Below are 23992 nucleotides of genomic sequence, written 5' to 3'. Positions count from 1 at the left end.
TCATCTCACCAGCATCCACATCCAGCGGATCATTAACTACCATTTCCACACCCCCAGTGAGATGCCATCACCAGACACATATTCCTCTCCCCTCCCTTGTCAGCCTTCCGCAGAGACCATTCCTTCCAGAACACCTGGTCCACTCTTTCTTCACTCCCAACACCTCCCCCCACCGTCCCCAGATGCTGCAGCCTTCTGTGCTCAATACTGAGTTCAATAATTTTAGAGCTTGAGCTCTCCCATGTCCTTATCCCAACCTCCACATGTCAGGCCTAGTGATCACATAGTTGACTATTACACATAGAGTCATAGAGATATACGGCATGGAAACAGACCCTTTGGTCCAATCCGTCCACGCCGACCAGATATCCCAACCCAGTCTAGTCCCATCTGCCAGCACCTGGCCCATATCCCTCCAAACTCTTCCTATTCATATACCCATCCAAATGCCTCTTAAATGTTGCAATTGTACCAGCCTCCACCACTTCCTCTGGCAGCTCATTCCATACACGTACCACCCTCTGCGTGAAAACGTTGCCCTTTAGGTCTCTTTTATATCTTTCCCCTCTCACCCTAAACCTATGCCCTCTAGTTCTGGACTCTCTGACCCCAGGGAAAAGACTTTGCCTATTCACCCTATCCATGCACCTCATATTAGCCACTAACAGCCTCCATTAATAGCTAGTCACCCTCCCAACCAAATTGTTACCCACTCCTTTGTCTGTCCAACTGTATGTCTCTCGTTTTGGGGTCTATCCCCACCTATCCTTTACTCCTTACCCCCTCCCCCTATCTTCTGCTGAAAAACTGACATTTTCCTACCTACCATCGGTTCTGAGGAAGGGCCACTCGATCCGAAACAATAACTCTGATTTCTCTCCACAGATGCTGCCAGAGCTGCTAACCTTTTCCAGCAATTTCTGTTTTTATTTTAGATTAATTGTGAAGCAGGTCATAGATATAAGTTTGTCAATAATAGATCTGTTAGGAAATTCAGGAGAAACATCTTTACCCCAAGAATTGAGAGATTGTGAAATGTGGTACTGCTAGCAGTGGTTGAGCAAATGGCATACATACACTTAAGGGGAAACTAGATTTTATATGAGGAATAAAGGATAGAAGGAATGCTGGTAAGTTTACATGGTGGGGCAGGATTTGGGGAGAAGGATGTTGTTTCAAGTGTAGATGCTAACTTTGGTTTACTGGACTCACTTACCTGTTTTTGTGCTGTAGACATGATATAGCTCATATAAACACATCCATAATATCTTGTCATCAGCTAGAATTCCCCACATATAAAAGACACATTTTGTGTAAAACAATAAATCAACTGAACAATCTTGGAATACTGAACAAAAGGAAAACAAAGGAAAATAATTTCCTCCACATTTGAGCATCAGGTAACATTTCAAGCTTTGAGGGAATCAGTGGACACCACCATTCTCTCTTTCCAAGGATACCAAACACAAACATAGCCATAGAAGGGAGGCAGGTAGTCAGGAATTATGACCCCTCCCCCCCACCTCCACAACCCACTACCTGGGCCTGTTGGTGGGTACTTCAGCCAAGCCCACGGGAGGTCCACAGCCTCTTACCGTGTAAGCATATTTTTGAAGGTAATTTTTAATAAACCTGTTCAGGGATGTTATGACACATCTCTGGAGCAGGTGAGACTTGAATCCAGGATTTGTAACCCAGAGGTAAGGACACTACCATTGTGCTTCAAGAATCTTCAGGTCGCATATCAACTTTCAAAAGAGGAATGCCAAACAGCCGCTAATTTAAAGAAACTTGCTGTAGCAATAGCTTTTAATTGATTGGAGGAATATGCCTTTTTAGATCACTTTGCTACAGGTTGGCTTTGAGCAGCAGCCTCAGGAGAAAGTGTTAACAGTTAATTTAACAGTTAAATCTTACAAGCTACCTCCAGACTGTTGATTACATTTGTACAATAATACAACAATGCAGCTGTTCTGAATAGAGCCCTTTGCTATGATCAATTTTATGAATGTGCTTTTTAATCACAATAGCTCAAATGAATAGGAAGGAAAGTGATATACATCATACACGGAGATGGTTAATTACTGTCTGAAACAGAAAACTCTCAGGTTACCATCTTTAAATAATAAATTGCACTTCTGATGCTTTTGTTCATTTGTAAGGGGTTCTTAATGGCAGTTATACAATATAATTTAGCATAGCATATATATCTACTGTGAACCAATTAATCATTCAAATACAGGTACTATCTTCCTGAATTGAATATTTATTAATAAAGAAGAATAATGGTCAGTAAATATTAACAAAGTGAGTACTTTATAAGGTTCCTGAAATATGAAATGGAACCTTTATGGTTTGTTCAATTTAATTTACTTTCAGATTGTCATATTGTTTAAGTACTTTACTCAATAATTTAAAGAACACAATAATAGTCAGCCCCCAGGATATGAAATTATATTGAAGTGCTTCCCATTCATTTAGGCTGTTCAATACAATGTTCTATTGGTTCAGGTCTGCAGCTGTCACAGGGAGTAACCTCTTCAAGTTGGAACATTCTCACCATTTCATCCGAAATATCACATTACACACCTTTTAAAATCATTTGCTCAGTTGACACTGGAGATGGCCGCATGATTAATACTGAAATTCCAGAGCAGTGAGTAGACCTACCTACTTCAAAATGGAAGTGTTGAATGTACATTTAGTGTAAATGTTGGTAGCATAACCATTTATTGGGTTATAAAGTATTTTGATTTTGAATATTGTTTCCATTGCCCTACATCAGCTTATAATCAAAACATAAAATTTGCTCAGTTCCTCACTCTGTTGGGAAACCTACATTCCAGCTATAAACTTGCTTGGCTAAGACCCACATTTACTTTCCAAGGAGGATAGACCCTGGACAATCTTTTTCTTTCAATCAGTAGTAAAATTTTAGCTGATTATTCTACTCGTTGGCAAGCAGGAAAGAAACGGTGAGCATTAATGAGTGATGCTCAGTTTGGAATTCATGTGCCTCAGAGGTCAATGCAGGATTGAGTTTTACCCTCCATATAATTTGATAACTTGGATTTGGGATTTCAAAATTTTCTGACAGTATAAAAGTAGGAAGCTTGGCTGACAGTCAGGAGAAGCGCAGCAGGTCAGGCAGCATCCAAGGAACAGGAGAATCGACGTTTCGGGCATAAGCCCTTCTTCTGGAATGAGGAAAGTGTGTCCCACAGGCTAAGATAAAAGGTAGAGAGGAGGGACTTGAGGGAGGGGCGTTGGAAATGCGATAGGTGGAAGGAGGTCAAGGTGAGGGTGATAGGCCAGAGTGGGGTGGGGGCGGAGAGGTCAGGAAGAAGATTGCAGGTTAGGAAGGCGGTGCTGAGTTCGAGGGATTTGACTGAGACAAGGTGGGGGGAGGGGAAATGAGGAAACTGGAGAAATCTGAGTTCATCCCTTGTGGTTGGAGGGTTCCTAGGCGGAAGATGAGGCGCTCTTCCTCCAACTGTCGTGTTGCTATGGTCTGGCGATGGAGGAGAACAAGGACCTGCATGTGCTTGGTGGAGTGGCAGGGGGAGTTGAAGTGTTGAGCTACGGGGTGGTTGGGTTGGTTGGTCCGGGTGTCCCAGAGGTGTTCTCTGAAACGTTCCACTTTTCCAGCAACACATTTTCAGCTCTGATCTCCAGCATCTGCAGTCCTCACTTTCTTCTGACAGTCAGGAGACCTCTTATGAAACATGCAAATGGTGTATGAGAAAATAACAATCCTGCATAAATTAAATTAGATTCCCTATAGTGTGGAAACAGGCCCTTCGGCCCAACAAGTCCACACCAACTCTCTGAAGAGTAAACCACCCAGACCCATTTCCCTCTGACTAATGCACTAACACTATGGGCAATTTAGCATGGCCAATTCACCTGGCCTCTGGGAGGAAACCCACACAGACACGGGGAGAATGTGCAAACTCTACACAGACAGTTGCCCGAGGCTAGAATCAAACCTGGGACCCTGGTGCTGTGAGGTAGCCGTGCTAACCACTGAACCACTGTGCCACCTTAAATATGCTTTAGTTCACAGAGCAAAATAGTCCAGCAATGGATGTGAGGGAAGTGAAGGTGTATTCTATACATTTTAGTATAGTCAGCACAGCAATTGTATGAAAAAAGAGCAGTCAGACTGCTCTTGTGGGACCAGTATGAAGACTGAACATAAAACTGGGAGCAAATACAATGATCTTTGTAATGTATTTTAACATAATTTCATGTTTACACATGAACCTGCTGCAAAGACAACCAATGGCCGAGATGTGGAACTGCTTGAAGCTATAAAATACAGTTTAACAAAATACAGTTTAACAAGTCTGACATTTAACATTGAAAACACTGATCACAGCTCCATAGCAAGACTTCACAAGCAAATGTAGACACAGTTCAAATAGAGTTTCCACATAATTGACAAAAGAGTTTCAACGTATTTGAAATGGTGATCCATGGTGAGCATGTTGATCCACCTCTATATTTTAGTTTCTGAAAAATTTTAAACAGTCAACTGAATAAAAATTGTTTACAATCTGTCTTCAGAAACTCACAGTTCGGTTAAATGTACAGAAAATGCAAAATTACCAATAAGGGAATAACAAGTAGATAACTAACAAGAAGAAATTGTTGAACAAGTTAGATCTTTGATTTTCTAGGATAAAAAAATGAATTCTTCCACTACTGTACACAAAGAATTTAATTCCAGCTGATACAATTTCACAATATGATTGTGCTGTCATACAATAGTTGAGTATGATTGTTTGGTAAGCAGTTTGGAATGTTCTGTAAGGCATAGCCCCATAACAAGGAATTATATTTATATTCTATAAATATCTGGCAACTTTAATTTATTCTGCACAACAATCAGTTGTATTATGAAATTAGAATCATACTTGAAAGTGCTGCAAGTTAGTTTCATTAGGTGTCCCTGATCCTAAACATATTTTGTAATGTTATAGCAATATGACCATGTATGTTGTGTCACATTATTGCTAGAGCACACGTTATGGCACAATGTTGCCTGTCCTGCACTTTGTACCTTTGATATCATTTTGGTCAACGTTACCCATCAACATGCTGTTTTCCTCAGCTTTCCACCTCTCCCTGACAGAAACTTGAGCTCAACCAACACTGTGCCAAATGTAACCTAAGGTGCACCAATTTCCCCTTTCCAGCTTACTATCCAACAGCGGCTCCATTTTAAGATTTTTGTTCTTGTTTTCAATTCCTTCATGGCCTCAGCACCCCACATCTAGGGCAAACCCCTTCAGTCATTTAATCGTCCTACCTTCCTCCCATTTTGGTCTCTGTACATTCCTGATCTTTTAGGTTGCTCCATCATTGAAGGTTATGTTTCCAGATGTCTAAGCCCTTCAATACCCTTCCCCACACCTCTGAGCCTCAATCTCCTCTTACAAAGACACTCTTTTCTGATCAAGCATAGATTATCTGTCCCAGTCTCTTCTTGGCAAAAGTGGGTACTGCAGATGCTGGAGATTAGAGTTATGATGAGAGTAGTACTGAAAAAGCACAGCAGGTCAGGCAGCATCCGAGGAGCAAGAAAATCGATGTTTCGGGCAAAAGCCCTTCAACCAGCACTACTCTAATCTTGACCCCAATTTCTTCTTGTCTAGTTCCATGTCAAACTTTGTTTGATAGCACTCCTGTAAGTCATGTTGGACCAATGGGAGATGTGGTGTAGTGGTAATGTCACTAGTAATCCAGAGAACCAGCTTAATGGTCTGGGGATATGGATTTAAGATCTACCAATAATCAATCTGGAGTTGAAAGCTAGTCTCAGAACTACCAGTCATGAAACTGTCAATCAAATATCCAAAAATCCATCTGGTCTCCTAATGTCTGTTTAAGAAAGGCAATCTGCCATCCTACATGTGATTTTGGATCTACAGCAATTTGGTCGACTCTTAATTGCTCTTTGAAATAGCAGAGTTTGAGGACAATCAAGGATGCCTACATCCCATGAAAAAATATATTTAAAATCTTTAAAAATGCTATCTACATGAAAGTGATTAATTTTGAAATGCACTTAGTCAACATTACAAAATGTACTGTATCTGTAATTATCAGTGGTGTATCTGTTGATTGCTGTGTAAATTAGATCATTCAGGATCTTGCACACATACAGAAGATCTGGACTTTTCCAAATTCACGTTGAATGCCATTCAAAGGACAGTCACCTTGAAGTTGAAAAAGCTGTTTTCATTCAAGAGTTATCCAATGATTTCAGTGATGTCCAGTGTTCCAGCTCAGGCCAATCCGATGTGATTCCCACTTGCAGAGTTCCATTTGGACATACATTGTTGATTGATGTTACAGCTGGTAAAGGTAATGTTTGATCTATCATAATTCATAACTTATTGCTTCTGATTAATTTCCATTATTGATTTTTTTAGCAGAAGCTGTCAGGTTCAAATCTAGGTTTCGGAGTTGTAACAACATCATTTTATTTCCCAAGTTAAAATCGATTAACAATAGGCATCTTTTTTTAAAGTGTAAGCCAGAAATATATTTTTCTCTTTACTTCACTATAGCATGCAAATCTGATATGGATTAAAATCTAAATTAGTCCATTTGTAGCACGATAGTTGAAAAAGCATTTGTTGCATTTCTTGACTAAACAATAACTTTCCTAGGTTGTAGATCTATTCCTATAGTTAGATGAATATTGTCTACATGCCAGTCAGAATAGTGACAGGGCATTTGATTGTAAAATTAACAGTAGTCTAAATGTTATACACATCTTATAGCCATTCATGATGAAAGATTTCAATGACAATATTAGAACCAAAACAATCTCTCGAGCCTTTCCAAATTAAATCCAAATAAGAACAGTGTTTCTTCAAAAGTGTTGCATTTAATCTGGGTGCAAGATAATATTAAAGCTTAATTTGCAAGATGGCTTTTTGGGTAATGAATGAAATTCAATGTGGTCACAGGGCCATTGTTCCACATATTTTACAGATAGCAGTTCTCCCTGTGACTGAACTTTTAGAACTTTTTACAACTAAATGATCTGACTTTATGGCAATACGATTGTTGTGTGGCTTGCATGTGTAACAGATGTTTGTTGTGTAACACAGGAAGCAATTAACAAAATGCAATATTTCAGCATTTAGTGCAGTTACTATGTGTAATGCACTGAACACTGTTGAGGATTTGTTTGGTGTGTGTCTATGACCTGTTCTCCTGTTTGTTACTCATGTCTGTTTCCCCTGACCCTCTTTTCACTCTCACTGTGTTGTCCTATTGCTCTGACTGTATCCCACACATCTCCCCGTACCTACCCGCTCACTCCTACATGTAGCTCTTCACACAGAACAATGAGGGCATTCCTGTTGTAAATGTATGCCACTGTTGATACACATACTGCATCATTTCTGTCTACTCCTCTTTGTCAGCTTGTTTGATGAGACTTTGTGCTCTGTGCCTGCATATGGAAATCTCCTGAATTCTGACTGGTGCATACTGAAGGGTATCTCTAGACCTGTCCAGGGCCTAGATATACATCCTTATTATCGAGGTAAAAACAATGACTGCAGATGCTGGAAACCAGATTCTGGATTAGTGGTGCTGGAAGAGCACAGCAGTTCAGGCAGCATCCAAGGAGCTTCGAAGCTACCTGGATGCTGCCTGAACTGCTGTGCTCTTCCAGCACCACTAATCCAGAATACATCCTTATTATGCTGACAGCTTACTCAATGATACATGTGAATGGTGTATAGCTTGTATTGCATTGCTTTTGGTTAATATCCTCACAGATATCACCAATCATATTTTAATTGCATATCCCTCCTCTTGTCAATACTTTCATCTTGAACGCAATCAGTTTTTGAATTTGTTTCAAGCATCAGGGAAGGTGGATTTCCACAGGATGACAGAATCAATGACAGCTGCCTATGGTATAAGGGTCTGAAAGGGTTAATGCTGGGGAATGCATTTAGCAGCACACAAAATGATGATGTCATATAGTTTTGGGTAAGAGGAACAGCTTTAGATCTGGAAGGAGTAAGACCTAACATAGAGATCTTCCTCATAGTAACAATGTGTATCACACCAATGTAATTTGTAACGAGCTACCAGATATCTACTTCACCAAAATGAGCTGTGGTGAGGATCCATCACACAATAGTGCCTGGGAATTCCATGTAAACCTCCAATTAATTGTTTTTTGTGGTTGTACATCTCTTGCATATTAGTGGAATGACACCTCTTTTGATTGTCATATACTAGTGAGTGATTTTGGGGGCGTTGGGGGGGGGTGGGGATGTGTGGTGATGGGGCAGGGCCTACATTGTTTATAAAGGTCAGTGATACCATGTGCCTGAGGGAAGCCACTTAGAGCTGTAAACCTGAGCAGCCACTCACCCTGACAGGCATCGTCAATGGAAATGAGAACAACACTACTGACCCTGGCATACTTGCCAAAAGTCATCTTGTGAATTGTTGACTGCAGGATTCTGCAGACACCTTGGGCAAGATCTTGGAAGGAGCCAGAGGCAAAGAATTTGAGGTGGTTGTGATTTTGAAAGCCACCAGTAAAGCATGGGTACAACGTCAATCTGGCAGTAAGTATTGTTCCCAGTAGGTTGCCAGTGTCTGCCACATGTGGACAGCTCTTGAGCTTCCTGAGGCACTGGAGATGTTTTGAGGAGGATACTCCCTGTTGCTGTACCCAATGGTGAGGCTCTCACCATTGTGAAGTGCAGGCTGTTGGTTCCAGTGTTGCTGGGGGTGACCCCAGAGGCATTTTCCCACTGTGGGTGGTTCTGCTGCTTATCTTCAAACTCACTTCAGTCCAAACTAATGCAGCATGGGTACAGATCTGACAGATCACAACTGTAATGTGGCGATCAGGTACACAATCCTTCAAAGCTGTTGAACAAAACTTTCCATACAAACAGATAAGAGATTTTCTGTGAGATTTCAGTATTTATTGATATATTTTCCTGTTATATCTTCAGCTCCTGCCATTGTTGGTGTTTGCTCTTTTTGCTTTCCCTGTGAATTCCATGAAACCTATGCACCCCAAGTTAAATTTCAGAAACCAAGTTAAGGTTGCAATAGTTCCGTGATTAACACATTGATGTTGAGAAGCCACCTCTTCTGAGGGATTTGCTCGCATGCAGGTGAATGGCCTTCAGTTAAAAGCAGAAGTTGACAGGCTGGAGTCAGCATTCTGTCACACCTTCATTACCTGTACTTTGAAACTCCAGGCACCCCTGAACCACTCTGCTCCTGCGTGTTATAACTCACCTCATTGAGGTAACAACACCAAGACAGATTATTCGGTTCTGCCTATCTGTTTCAGTGTTACACTCATCATGTACTTCTTCCGGATCCTGTTTATCTAACTCCAACAGTACAATTTATTCTTTAATTTCCTTCTCTGTCATGTGTTCATCTAACTTGCCCTTAAATATATCTCTGATATTTGCCTTATCTTCTCCTTGTTGCGAGTTCCACATTCTTGCTGCGTTTTTGATAAAGACATTTCTTGCGCATTTCCTTATGGATTTATTAGTGATTATTTGATGTCACCAACAAATTTTGAAATTGTAATTCCAGTTACAGATTCTAATTGTTAATGTCATGTTGGATAATATCTGAATTCCAGATCAATCTGGATATATACTTTCACCCCTTTTCTCTGGGAAATCTGTGAGTGGTGAAGGAAGGGTAAATAACCAATAAGTGGTTTCTCAATATGCATTAAATTAAAACAAAAGTCTAATTTCCCAGCTAGTTCTTCCCATTGTTTTTCTGATTTGCCACTGTATCTTCTATTCTCCTCTTATTTTGCAGATTCATTTCAGTATGGCTTTGCTTATTCTCTTCATTATTCTCCTTGTATCAAGGCCTTTGAGCAATTACTAGTTTTTAAAATATTGATATTCAAGTTAAAAATACATATGGTTAGGTGTAAAAGGGACTAACTGTGCAATTAGGAAGCCCATTATCATCGAATTGAATTCTGAAATATGCTGTCCTTTCTGATTTCTGTCAGGTTCCAGTTGAATTTAGAAACAGTCACAGATGATCATCTCAAAATTAAGTTTAAATTCTTTACAGGGGTCTACCTGATCTACACGGCATCAATTGGAAACATTACCCTCTATACGTCCACTGCACAATCAGGAATTATCTCTGTTGACAATGCTACTCAACACCTCATTGGACCTGGTGTACATCAAATGACCATTCATGTTTTGAATAACTTAACTCTGGAAGAGACATCTTGGGATATTACCATTCATTTAATGGAGCTGCTTGTTGGTTTAGAGACCACATTAAGCTCAATTATTCTGATACCGTTGAATCACTTTCCAGTAAGGATCACAATTTTAGATGGTAGTCCAGTAAGGAGACAATTTGAAGAATTCCCCGTGAACATAACTGTCAATGCTACAGCAAGGCAATCCAAAGCCAAAGAAAAATATTGGAACATTCTAATGATTTCTAAAGGTAAGAAGCTCTTTGGAGATTTTTAATGCAAGTTTTATGCTTTTTAAATGTTAAGGTCATTAGCATATATTCTCTGTGTATATACATATATACATATATATATGATTCAAAATTCTACTGTGGAATTATTTATAGTATCACCAATTAGGTACAAAGGATTGACAGGAATAATAGGTAACTTGTTGTCTAAAATAAAAGATAATGTTATCTGTACATATAGGTAAGGGTGTGATATTTTTAAAAGAATAATAGGTATTGGTTATTACAGGTAAAATGGATTTAAAATTAATGACTTCAAATGAAAAAGCTAATAGAAATGAACATCAAAAGTCTTCACAGCTTCACCAAAGATTATGCAAGAAATTGTATTGTCAAGTGCAGGTGTGAGCCATGTCACGAGGTAGATTCACGTTTGATTTTCTGTACTGACGAGCTGTTTGCACCAACTCTGGATTTACAATTAACCTCAACAGCCCTGGGCTATGGGACCTGGGGAAAGTAACTGGAAGCCCACTCTTTGTTATGTACTGAACCTGGCTGGAAGGTGTACAGTTATTGAAACTGAGTTTTGTATTCTGCTATAATTGCTCCCATGATCAAATCATCCCTTGACAGGATGTGACCATTGGTGACCCGCAAGGACCTGTGTTTTTGCTTAAGAGTGGAAGTATTTTTTGTGGTGATTAAACCAATAGAGTGGTGTTCTGATATGGTTCCAACTCCTAAACAAAACAATGCTCCATTCGTATGTACGTTGACTTAACACAACTGAAGAAAGTGGCAGCAAGAGAACTTCATCCTATACACAAAGATAGATGAAAATTTAGTGAAGTTATCCAAGAGTAAAACTTTAACAAAACTTGATATGAATAGTTCTTGGCAGTTTTTAGCAGTTTGCTCTTTGGCAGTTCCAATAGATGAAAAATCAAAGCGATGAACATGCTTCCAAATTTGGAAGGTTGTGCTTCAACCATTTACCATTCAGCAGCAAAGATTCTCCAAAAACTTCAAGGACTTAGTGAACTCATCTGCCACATGGTTAACATTTTAATCCATGGAGGAATCAGTCAAAGAATATGATCTGAGAGGAAAATTATTTACAGGAAGACAGCCTGTTATTAATGAAAAGTGTGAATTCTCCAAGTTATCTTGTTTTGTAAGACACATTGCCAGTAAGGCAGTGATAAAGGCATAAAGGTAGATCCAGAATTTCCAACTCAGAAACTGATCTAAGATCTTCAGTAATTTCTTAGAAAGATCAGTTGGCTTTTTTCCCTCAATTTAGCAACTGTTGCTGCACTTTTGAGATATCTCACAAAGAAAGCTCAATCATGGTTTTGGAATCTTCATCAGGAATAGGCAATTCAGGAACCTTTTAAAAAATGCTAATTTCCACAGTATGCCTGTGCACATTATAATCGTCCATTACTGCCTATCATAGCAGCAGGCACGCCAGCTAAAGCCTTAGGAGCAGTACATTTCCAGAAACAGCTGGATGGTAGTTGAAGACCAATCTATTATGCATCTTGAGCACTGTCAGACACAGGGATAAGATGTACTGTCTTAGAAAAAATAGCTGTCTCAGCTGTGAAATTCTCAGGCTCCATTATTAGTCTGAAAATGGTTATTGAGACAGGCTGCTAGCACTTAAGTTTTCTTACTTGATGAGAAGGAACTTACAAAAATGTCTCTGAGAACAGATTTTGACTGAAATTGATCACATTTGCTTTTGAAATCAATTATGTTCACAATAAACTGCAAGCAGCAAGATACACATTCTCGGGAAACTATTGATAATCACCATTTCTAAAAATTGAATCATATATTCAGTTTAGTGTCGCACAATGGCCAACATATCAGTCTGGACTGAAACAAGTTGAGGGTTGACCAAAACTATGACCTTGTGTGGTGTAATCATGAAAGCATACTTTGAATGTAGGAAACACTTCATTATTATCAGTGAGATTTTATTATAACAAAAGAAAACAATTCCAACTTCACTCAGAGAAACTGTCTTAAAGAGACATCAAGGTCATATGGGTAACACCAAGTATCAAGCAAGAGCTCAGTCATAATGTCGTAGCCTGGAATTTCAAAGAAACTGAAGAAGTGATTTCCAGTTGCAAACTATGTGCAATACATTGACCATAACAGAGAGAAGCATTATATTGAATCAATTTCAAAACAGATCAATGGAAAGGATGAATAGTAATTCATACCTTATTGTCAATGACTTTCCAAGAAGGATTGAAGTTAAAATGTGGTACACTTTGAGTACAGTTGTCAGAGTATTGAGATTTCTGCAACTTGTGAAATTCCAGATAAAATTGTTCCTGACAACTTTGCAAATGAATGTTTCAAGTAATTTGCAGAAAATATTGGATTTGAGCATATTCCAAATTTGCCAAGATATTCTCAGTCAAATAATAAAGCTGAATGATGCGTCTGGAAAATTCCCCCCAAAGAGTGAGTCTGAGATGGCTGGATGAGGGACATGTCATGTACTAGAACTTCAAGAGAGTCAGGTGGCAGACATGAGTGCAGTGGACATTACTAAGGAGGAGATGCTGGGGAAGCTGAAAGGTCTGAAGGTGGATAAATCACCCAGATCAGACAGACGACACTGCAGGGTTCTGAAAGAGATAGCTGAGAAGATTGTGGAGGCATTGGTGGGGATCTTTCAGTAATCACTAGACTCAGGGAGGGTCCCAGGGGACTGGAAGGTGGTAAATGTAACACCCCTATATAAGAAGGGAGGAAGACAGAAGATAGGAAAATATAGGCTGGTTAGTCCAAACTCATTTATTGGTAAGATTTTAGAGTCCATTATTAAGAATGAGATTGCAGGTTACTTGGAAGTGCAATGTAGAATACGGCAGAGTCAGCACACCTTCACCAAAAGGAGGTCAGGCCTGACAAACCTGTTGGAATTCTTTGAGGATGCCACAGCTAGTTAGAAAAGGAAGAGCCAGTGGACATGCTCTACTTGGACTCCTAGTAGGCTTTTGACAAAGTGCTGCACAGAACTCTCATCTAAATAAGATGAGGGACCATGGCGTTAGGGGCAAGATACTGGCATGGTTAGAGCATTGGCTGACTGGAAGAAGGCAGAGATTGGGGACAAAGTGGTCTTTTTCAGGACGACAGCCAGCGAGTGCCACAAGTGTCAGTGTTGGGACCACAACTGTTCACATTTTACATTTACGATCTGGACAAAGGAACCCAAGGGCATTGCAGCTAAGTTTGTAGATGACCCAAAGATAGGTGGACAAGCAGTATTGAGGAAAAGGGAAGACTATAGAAGAACTTGGACAGGCTAAGAGAGTGGCAAAGAAGTTGAAGATGAAATACAATATGAGAATGTGGGAGGTTATATACTTTGGTAGGAAGAATAGCGGTGCAGGCTATTTTCTAAATTGGGAAAGGCTTCGGAAATGTGGAGCACAAATGGACTTGGGAGTCCTGGTTCAGGATTCTCTTAAGGTTAACATGAAGATTCAGTTGGCAGTCAGAAAGGCAAATGCAATGTTAACATTCATTTCAAGAGGGCTAGTATACAAGAGCAGAGATGTACTGCTCAGGCTGTATAAGGCTTTGGTCAGACTGCATTTGGAATACTGTGAGCAGTTTTAGGCCCTGTCTCTCAGGAAGGATGGGCTGTTATAGTAGAGGGTCTAGAGAATGTTTACAAGAATGATCCTAGGGATGAAGGGCTCACTGTGTGAGGAGTGGCTGAGGACTCTGGGTCTGTACTTAGAGTTAGAAGGATGGGGGTGTGGGGGGATCTGATTGAAACTTACAGAATAGTGAGAGGCCTGGGTAGAGTGGACATGGAGAAGATGTTTCCACTAGTAGGAGGCACTGGGACCCAACAGCATAGCCTCAGAGTGAAGGGATGATTGCTTAGAACTGAGATGAGGAAGAATTTCATCAGCCCCAAAGGGTGGGAAATCTATGGAACTCAATGCGGCAGAAGGCTGTGGAGGTGAATCATTAAATATATTTAAGACAGAAATAGATAGGTTCTTGATTACTAAGGGGATCAAGGAGAGAAAGCAGGATAATGGGATTGAGAAACCTATCCTCCATGATCGAATGATGGAGCAGACCGGTTGGGCTGAATGGTCTACTTCTACTCTGATATCTTATGGTCTTATGAAAGGCTTCTAACATGAATTGTAGTGCTGACAGAAAAAATCATGCAACATTTGCAGTAATACAATAAACTTTTCACTGTTTTCTTTCTCCAACTCTGGAGCTCCCTACTAGTTAGACCAAAAAGGTGAATTGCCCGCATCCACAACAAAGTCATGTTTCATGACAAACTGTTTTTGTTTAATAAGGTTGGGGATTCATGGTGAAGTGGCAGTGTCTTTATTGCTTGGCCTAGAGCATTCGGTTTAAATCCTCCCATTCCAGTGGTGTGTCATAGCACTTCTGAACATGTTGATTAAAAATATCTGCAGACATAAGGCAGAGGTCCTGTCTGACATTTTGTTAAAATGATTTTGGTGAACCCGATTATTGCTAAACATGTGGCTTAACACATTTAATGTATATTTTAGTATATGTGTTGAACAGCATGTATTTTCTAACAGCTTCTCCATGTACTTTGTCAGGTCCTCTCATGAAAAAACATAGGTTATCAAGGGTAAGTTATTTTTTAAGTAAATATGTGATTTTATAAATCATACAGATTAGAGATTTTCTTCAGAATTAATGTCAGTAACCTTCTCGCAATAGCAATGCAGAAGATTTGTCAGTCTACATGATTTTAAAGTGTGTGCTGAGCCTATGAATTATTGCTACATTGGCAGAGTATCCTAATCAACTGAGAGAGGGAAAATGAAAATGAATAATCTAACCCATATTAAACAAAACATTGAGCTTTTAAACCTTAATTTGTCATATTCCAATCCTCTTCAAAACTACGGTGTTATCTGCTCTTCATGTAATCTGTACCATTGTTGGATATTATCATGAGCTCAGGTAATCTAGGAGAGACAAGAATGATAGCAGTCAGATGAAATTCTGATGGATCATATTATGTTTTTGGCCACTGCTTGTTTTGTAGCTGCAGTAAATAATTATGTTCGTTCACTTACAGTTAAAAAGAAATGGAAGCAAGGAGAAGAATAAAGACAGCAAGGAAGTAGACAGGGAGAAGAACGGCAATGGAGCAAAGAAGGAGAATAACGACAACAAAGGAAACAAGGAGAATAACAGCAAAGAAGGAAACAGGGACAGTAACAGCAAGGAAGGAAACAAGGAGAATAACAGCAAGGAAGGAAACAGGGACAGTAACAGCAAGGAAGGAAACAAGAAGAATAACAGCAAGGAAGTAAACAGGGAGAATAACAGCAAGGAAGGAAACAAGAAGAATAACAGCAAGGAAGGAAACAAGGAGAATAACAGCAAGGAAGGAAACAAGGAGAATAACAGCAAGGAAGGAAACAGGGAGAGTAACAGCAAGGAAGGAAACAGGGAGAATAACAGCAAGGAAGGAAACAAGGAGAATAACAGCAAGGAAGGAAACAAGGAGAATAACAGCAAGGAAGGAAACAGGGACAGTAACAGCAAGGAAGGAAACAAGGAGAATAACAGCAAGGAAAGAAACAGGGAGAATAACAGCAAGGAAGGAAACAGGGACAGTAACAGCAAGGAAGGAAACAAGAAGAATAACAGCAAGGAAGGAAACAAGGAGAATAACAGCAAGGAAGTAAACAGGGAGAATAACAGCAAGGAAGGAAACAAGAAGAATAACAGCAAGGAAGGAAACAAGGAGAATAACAGCAAGGAAGGAAACAGGGAGAATAACAGCAAGGAAGGAAACAGGGACAGTAACAGCAAGGAAGGAAACAAGAAGAATAACAGCAAGGAAGGAAACAAGGAGAATAACAGCAAGGAAGGAAACAGGGAGAATAACAGCAAGGAAAATGGCTTCCTATTTTGGACACTTAAGCTCACCTTTAAGGTAAGTGTTCCATCTTCATCATGTATAATTTGTTATCATAAGCAATGCTAAAATCAAGTTTTTTGGATTTATTATTAATCAGAGGAATGCCGGCCTTTTAAAGTTTATTAATTCATGGAATGTGCTTATCGTAGCTGGGCCAGCGTTTATTGTATGTTCCTAGTTGCCTTTGAGAAGGTGGTGGTGAGCTGCCTTCTTGAACCACTGCATTCCACATGCTGTAGATTGATGCACAATGCCCTGAGAGAGAGAATTTCATGATTTTTACCCAGCGACAGTGAAGAAACAGCAATATATTTCCAAATCAGGATGGTGAGTGATTTTGGGGGGGATGTGCACGTGGGTGTGTTCCCATGTATTTGCTGCCCTTGTCCTTCTCAATGGTTGTAGAAGCTAAGGTGCTAAGAAAGGCCTTTCAATCCATTAAGCCCACTCCATCCAGAATGCAAGGGACTATTTTATGACAAGGTCCCACATTCACCATTTCTTATCCCCTTTTTTAAGGAATTGTTGTTTACTTCTAACTCTCCTGATTTGTGAGAGTTGTTCCAAATATTCAGTATTTTATGAAGAACCTTTTCTCTCAATTGCATTCCTTGCTCAAAGCTTGTGAATTTAGTCTTGGAAGCAGCTAATCTTTTCTTGCTGTTTCTATTAAGTAGCGTGTTGGCTCAGCAATACCTTTCATTATTGTTAAGTTTCGTTTTGTGCTTCTCCAGCAAAAATATGTTTGTCTCCTGGAGTTAATTCTTTGAAAGGACTGAATCATTTGGTCCCTTGTCTCTATTCTATTGTACGACACTTCTTAAAAACAGAGTGACCTATACTGTATGACACATCCAAAAATTGGCGTCAGCATTGTTGTGTGTAATATCAGTTTAAATTGTAATTTTTAATAATATTCACTATTGGCATTCTTAGAAAAAGAGCAAAGCACTGCTGGCATTTAAAATCTGAAATAACCGGTTCAGCAATTTAGCATACGGTCAATGGTCATACAAGTGGCTGTCACGGCTGAATTGATAGTCGACTTGCCCCTAAATCAAATTGTTATTGGTTCAAGTCCCTGTGAAGACAAATATTAAACTTGAAATAATCGTGCATTTAAAGGATTAAAGCAAAGTACTGGGGATGAACATAATGTATTGGAGAAACTCAGCAGGTCAGGTAATATCTGTGAGCAGCAATTGGATAGAATCTTACAGGTTTCTGAATAATATGGGCTCAGGCAGGTTTGGTGGTAGAATGGTGTGAAAGTCTGATGAGGCCTATCTTGATGTTGGAGCCAGCATTTATGTTTTTGACAAGTGGTGTGATGAGTTCCCACTAGGCGGTGACAAGTTGCCAGTTGAGGGGTGTATTGCATGTTAAATACCTTACTAACAGCCAAGCTCCCCTTTTTAATATTTCAACTTAGTCTCTTAACAAATGTGCCAAATATGCTTGATATTGAGATCAAAGCAGGTACCTGATAACTTCAGCCTGCCACTTGCTCTGAAGCACCACAATGTGGGACTTTGGGTACTCACATCTCCATGAGCAACAGCCATATGCACCCCTCGCATCCACAGACATTGGTATAAATATGTGCCATCCTCATGACACATTTTGATCCACTTACAGTACACTTTTGCATTTCAGTGCTGTACCTCAGGCTACGCTGGCAGTTATTATTGTAATGTTGCAGCAAAGAGACTGTGCACTCTGAGACAAACACCCAGCTCCTGGACTGGACTGGACTACGTCCCTGGGCACTTCACTCACTGTCATCACGCTCACTCACTCTGAGACTACCTTGATGCTCACAGCATCCCTGTTTTATAATCCCTTGCCTTGCCTTGCATTGCATTTATGCACTTGGCCGCTCAGCTAGTGATACAGACTCATATCTGTCTTCCTGTACTGTTTAGTGCAGACATAAAGGCAGGAAGCCCATCACAGTTGTCAGATGGCCTCAGTCAAGAGAAGATTTCTGGTACAGTATGCCTCTAATACCAGTCCAGGGCTTGGATATGATCAGTCAGCCACTCAAAGCTGTCACAGTCAGGATGCTTTCCCTATAAAGCGATGAGAAGCTGAGTGTCAAGCAACCTGCTACATGTCTTGATTGTTCCTGCTCTACGGGGGCTATTTTCCTTCTAACCTGCGAGGGAGGTAGTAAAGGAGGTGGGAGTGAGTGGCATAGCTGTTAATTTTGGTGCAGATGGGGAGGTGATCCGAATGAATGAGTAGGCAGTGCATAAGTTATGCAGAGTTAGTACTATTGGAGTTTGCGGTGGGTGAGAGCACATGAGAGAAAATGTTGCAGGCAATAGCAAGAGGGGCATCAGTGATAGGCAACATGGTTTTGTGTGGGGGAGATCGTGCCTTACCAACTTAATAGAGTTCTTCGAGGAAGTGACCAAGTTGATAGATGAAGGAAGGGCTGTTGATGAGGCTGATATACATGGACTTTAGTAAGGCGTTTGATAAGGTTCCCCATGGTAGACTAATGTAGAAAGTGAAGTCACATGGTATGCCGAGTGTTCTAGCTAAGTGGATAAAGAACTGGTTGAGCAACAGGAGACAGAGAGTAGTAGTTGAAGGGAGTTTCTCAAAATGGAGGTGACCAGTGGTGTTCCACAGGGATCAGTGTTGGGGCCACTGTTGTTTGTAATATCCATAAATGATCTGGAAGAAGGCACTGTTGGTATGATCAGCAAGTTTGCAGATGACCTAAGATTGGTGGAGTAGCAGAAAGCATAAGGGACTGTCAAAGAATACAGAAGGATATAGATAGATTGGTGAGTTGGGTGGAAAAGTGGCGGATGGATTTCAATCCAGACAAATGTGACGTGATGCATTTAGGCAAGACTAATTCTAGAGCGAATTATACAATGAATAGAAGAGCCTTGGGAAAAGTTGATGGGCAAAGAGATCTGGGAGTCCATTGTACCCTGAAGGTTGCTGCACAGGTGGATAGAGTGGTCAAGAAGGCATATTGTATGCTTGCCTTCATTGGGCATGGTATTGAGTATATGAGCTGGCAAGTCATGTTAAAATTTTACAGGACGTTGGTTCGGGCGCATTTGGAATACTGTGTACATTTCTGATCGCCACATTACCAAAAGGATGTGGACACTTTGGAGAGGGTGCAGAGAAGGTTTACGAGGATGTTGCCTGGTATGGAAGGTGCTCGCTATGAAGAGAGGTTGAATAGGTTAGGTTTATTTTCATTAGAAAAAAGGAGATTGAGGGGGGACCTGATTGAGGTTTGCAAAATCATGAGGGTATAGTCATGGTGGATAGGGACAAGCTTTTTCCTAGAGTGAAGGATTCCATAATGAGAGGTCACACTTTCAAGGTTAGAGTTTAAGGGGGATACACGTGGCAAGCACTTCACACAGAGGGTGGTGGGCATCTGGAACGCGTCACCAGCAGAGGTGGTAGAGGCAGGCACAGTAGATTCATTTAAGATGTGTCTGGACTGCTGCATGAGTAGGTGGGGAGCAGAGGGATACAGATGCTTAGGAATTAACCGACAGGTTTAGAGAGTACATTGGATCGGCTCAGGCTTGGAAGACCGAAGGGCCTGTTCCTGGGCTGTAAATTTTCTTTGTTCTTTGGGTAGAACATGAGTCTTAATGGGTGGTGGGTACAGTAGCAGAGCAAGAGTGAACATGAGGTATCAGAGAGAAGATGGTGACACTAACACTGTTGGAGTGAGAAGATAATTGAATTATGCTTTCCTCCAGAAAGCTGAGACTGCTTTAACCTGGGTGGCAACCTTGGACCAGGTTAGCGAGGTCTGGTGCTGTGGCTGCCACCTGGGATGGAGGAAGTCTCATATCTGGACCACTCTGTCTAGGTGGACGTCCAGGTTCCTGCTCACAAAGGGGCATAGATTTCCACAACTGCTGTATCAGAGGCAAACGTCAAGAAACTATGCAGGGGATAGTTCCAGACCGGCAGTGGTTATCTGGGCACACAATAGGCTTTGAAGATGACATGGATACAAAAGTTGCCAATCATTTCTGGGATACCCTGACGATGGCATGTTCTTCTGGGAACAGTGCTTGGTAGGATTGGGCTGGAATAGGACATCAGGAATGCCATTGGGGTGGATAAATAGTTAATGAGGTGAGTTAGGTAAGCAGCCTGCTTAATCAGTATCCCATCTACTGCAATAAACATTCTCTCTCTTCATCACCGATATACAATTGTACTAATGTGTACTATATACTATGACAATTCACTAAGGCACCAAGGGCAACAAAGGGATAGAAACACCTCATTTCTCTTCAAGCCAGATATCATTCTAATTTGGAACTATATCACTGTTCCTTCACTGTCACTAGGTCAAAATCCTGGAACTCCCTTCCTAATAGCACTTAGTATACCCCAACACAAGGAGGACTGCTGCAGTTCTAATACCGAATTGTCCTTAAGAAGGTTGAGTAACAAATGCTGGCCTAGTCAGCAATGCTCACAACCTGTGAAAAATAATTGCTGGCATAAGTGCTCTTGCACACACTAGACCCACAACAATCCTCTGATCTGAATGTTTAGAGTCATAGAGATGTACAGCTCAGAAACAGACTGCTCAGTCCAAGTCGTCAATGCTGACCAGATATTCTAAATTAATCTAGACCCATTTGCCAGCATTTTGCCCATATTTCTCTAAACCCTTCCTATTCAAATATCCATCCAGATGCCTTTTTCTTGGAATTTACAACAACCAGGAAACAAATATCAAAAACTGAATTAAAAACAATATAGTTCATGCTCAAGTTCTTTGTTAACATTGACTTGAATGCAGTGCAAAGAGAAGACTCCATTTTATCCAGCTGCAGATCTCCTCCTCTACATTCCAGTCTTATATAAATAGAGCTGAAAGTCAAGAAGGATGACATTAAGTTTCCTGCTTCTCCAAAATGTAGAAAAGTGTTATCAAGAGAGAATATAGAAGTCTGGAGAAAATGACATGATTTCTAACAAATGTTTTTATATTTATCCTGAAATCATTTGGATCTTTAGAAGGTGACAGAAGAGTTAATGGTGAACTTCTCCTATGCAGTAAAAAGTGTTGATAATTTGGTAAAGTTGGAACAGGCAGCAGTATTCCTGGATCACCTGACTAGTATCCGCAGTAACTTAACATATACAATTCAGGTAAGCAGGATTCAGCATGCTCAGTTATATCTGATGAATTTGAATGGGAATTTATTAAGTTTAATATTATATAGAATCCCTACTGTGTGGAAACACACCATTTGGCTCAATAAGTCTACACCAACCCTCTGAAGAGCATCCCACCCAGACCCATTCCCCTACCCTATAACTCTGCATTTCCCATGGAAACGCACCTAACCTACACATCCCTGAACACTATGGATAATTTAGCATGTCCAATCAACCTAACTTTGAACTGTGGGAGAAAACCAAAGCGCCAGGAGGAAACCTGTGCAGACATAGGGAAGATGTGCAAACTCCACACAGACAGTCTCCCGAGGCTGGAATCAAACCAAGGTCCCTGGCATTGCGAGGCAGTAGTGCTAACCCCTGAGCCACCGTACTCAAACTTAAGTTCAAGATGTGTGGCTGTTCTTTATCTCCAGTAGATTAATTTCCAATATAAAGACTTGGCCAAGCAATAAAGATCTTCATAAATAGAATTTATGTTCTTCATATGTTTGTAATGGAACAATATGGCACAGCCCTTAAATAGACAAAGAAGGTAATAATTCTGTCAGCCAAATAAAGTAGAGTTAATTATGGGCTCTCTGAAGTCAGCCACTGAGACCAGAGGGGTGGGAAGGCAGTGTTCTGAAAAACACCATTATGTTAACAAAAGTGGCTGTAGAAGTCCTTTTGCTGCAAAGTTGCATCATTATTTTAAAAAAAACAAAGTTGCATCAATTACTAAATGAAATAAGGGAAATGTTTTGTGAGTTAAATAGACCAAAATTTTAATTTTGCTCAAGCAGAATAAACATCTCAGTGAAGAGGGACAGCCTGGCCATCAGCTCTCCTACCGCAGTCACTTGCTTCTGGTGCCATAGAATGTTTTGATAGTTTCACAGAATTCCTACAGTATGGAAACAGGCCATTTGGCTCAACTAGTCCATACTGACCCTCCGAAGAGTAACCCACCCAGACCCATTCCCTGATCTTATTACTCTACATTTACCCCTGACTAATCCACATAACCTATACATCCCTGAATACTGCGGGCAATTTAGCGCGGCCAATTCAACTAACCTGCACATCTTTGGATTATGTGAGGAAACCTGAGCACCTGGAGGAAACCCACGCAGATACGGGGAGAATGTGCAAACTCCACACAGATGGTCACGTGAGGCTGGAATCCAACCCGTGTCCCTGGCGTTGTGAGGCAGCAGTGTTAATCACTGAGCCACCATGCCACCTTGGTGATACAATCAGCGGATGTCCCCTTCAGGATTATTGGCAGCCACAATGGGACTGTTGTGGTGTATTGAAATGAGTCCCACTCTTAATTAGCGCAGCAGGTCAGGCAGCATCCAAGGGGCAGGAGAATCGACGTTTCGGGCATGAGCCCTTCTTCAGGAATGAGGAAAGTGTGTCCCACAGGCTAAGATAAAAGGTAGGGAGGAGGGACTTGGGGGAGGGGCGTTGGAAATGCGATAGATGGAAGGAGGTTAAGGTGAGGGTGATAGGCCAGAGTGGGGGTGGGGGCGGGGGTGGAGAGGTCAGGAAGAAGATTGCAGGTTAGGAAGGTGGTTCTGAGTTCAAGGGTTGGGACTGAGACAAGGTGGGAGGAGGGGAAACGAGGAAACTGGAGAAATCTGAGTTTATCCCTTGTGGTTGGAGGATTCCTAGGCGGAAGATGAGGCGCTCTTCCTCCAGCCGTTGTGTTGCTATGGTCTGGCGATGGAGGAGTCCAAGGACCTGCATGTCCTTGGTGGAGTGGGAGGGGGAGTTGAAGTGTTGAGCCACGAGGTGGTTGGGTTGGTTGGTCTGGGTGTCCCAGAGGTGTTCTCTGAAACTTTCCGCAAGTAGGCGGCCTGTCTCCCCAATATAGAGGAGGCCATATCGGGTCCAGCAGATGCAGTAAATGATGTGTGTGGAGGTGCAGGTGAATTTGTGGTAGATATGGAAGGATCCCTTGGGGCCTTGGAGGGAAGTAAGGGGGGGAGGTATAGGCGCATGTTTTGCATTTCTTGCGGTTGCAGGCGAAGGTGCCGGGACTGGAGGTTGGGTTGGGGAGTGTGTGCACCTGATGAGGGAGTCATGGAGGGAGTGGTCTTTTCGGTATGCTGATAGGGGAGGGGAGGGAAATATATTCCTGGTGGTGGGGGACATTTGGAGGTGGGGGAAATGACGACAGATGTATGTGGAGGTTGGTGGGGTGGTAGGTGAGGACCAGTGGGGTCCTGTCCTAGTGGCGATTGGAGTGGTGGGGTTCAAGGGCGGAGGAGCGGGAAGTGGAGGAGATGCGGTGGAGAAGCGGTGGAGATCCTCCACTTCCCGCTCCTCCGCCCTTGAACC

General features: G+C 41.2%; 1 protein-coding gene across 1 annotated transcript in view; it reads left to right on the top strand.

Annotated features, from left to right (window-relative positions):
- The window catches only part of LOC140453233 (polycystin-1-like protein 3), a 56395-nt gene that overhangs the window by 5158 nt on the left and 27245 nt on the right, over positions 1-23992 (top strand). The window contains exons 3-6 of the mRNA XM_072547809.1: positions 8501-8612; positions 15108-15160; positions 15617-16483; positions 21500-21634. Of these exons, the coding sequence (XP_072403910.1) occupies positions 8501-8612; positions 15108-15160; positions 15617-16483; positions 21500-21634 (1167 nt within the window). The remainder of the gene's footprint in view (positions 1-8500; positions 8613-15107; positions 15161-15616; positions 16484-21499; positions 21635-23992) is intronic.

Source organism: Chiloscyllium punctatum, chromosome 26 (assembly GCF_047496795.1).
Source record: "Chiloscyllium punctatum isolate Juve2018m chromosome 26, sChiPun1.3, whole genome shotgun sequence".
NCBI classification, from domain to species: domain Eukaryota; kingdom Metazoa; phylum Chordata; class Chondrichthyes; order Orectolobiformes; family Hemiscylliidae; genus Chiloscyllium; species Chiloscyllium punctatum.
Note: the sequence above shows the minus strand (reverse complement) of the source record. Positions and strands in the feature narration are given on the sequence as shown.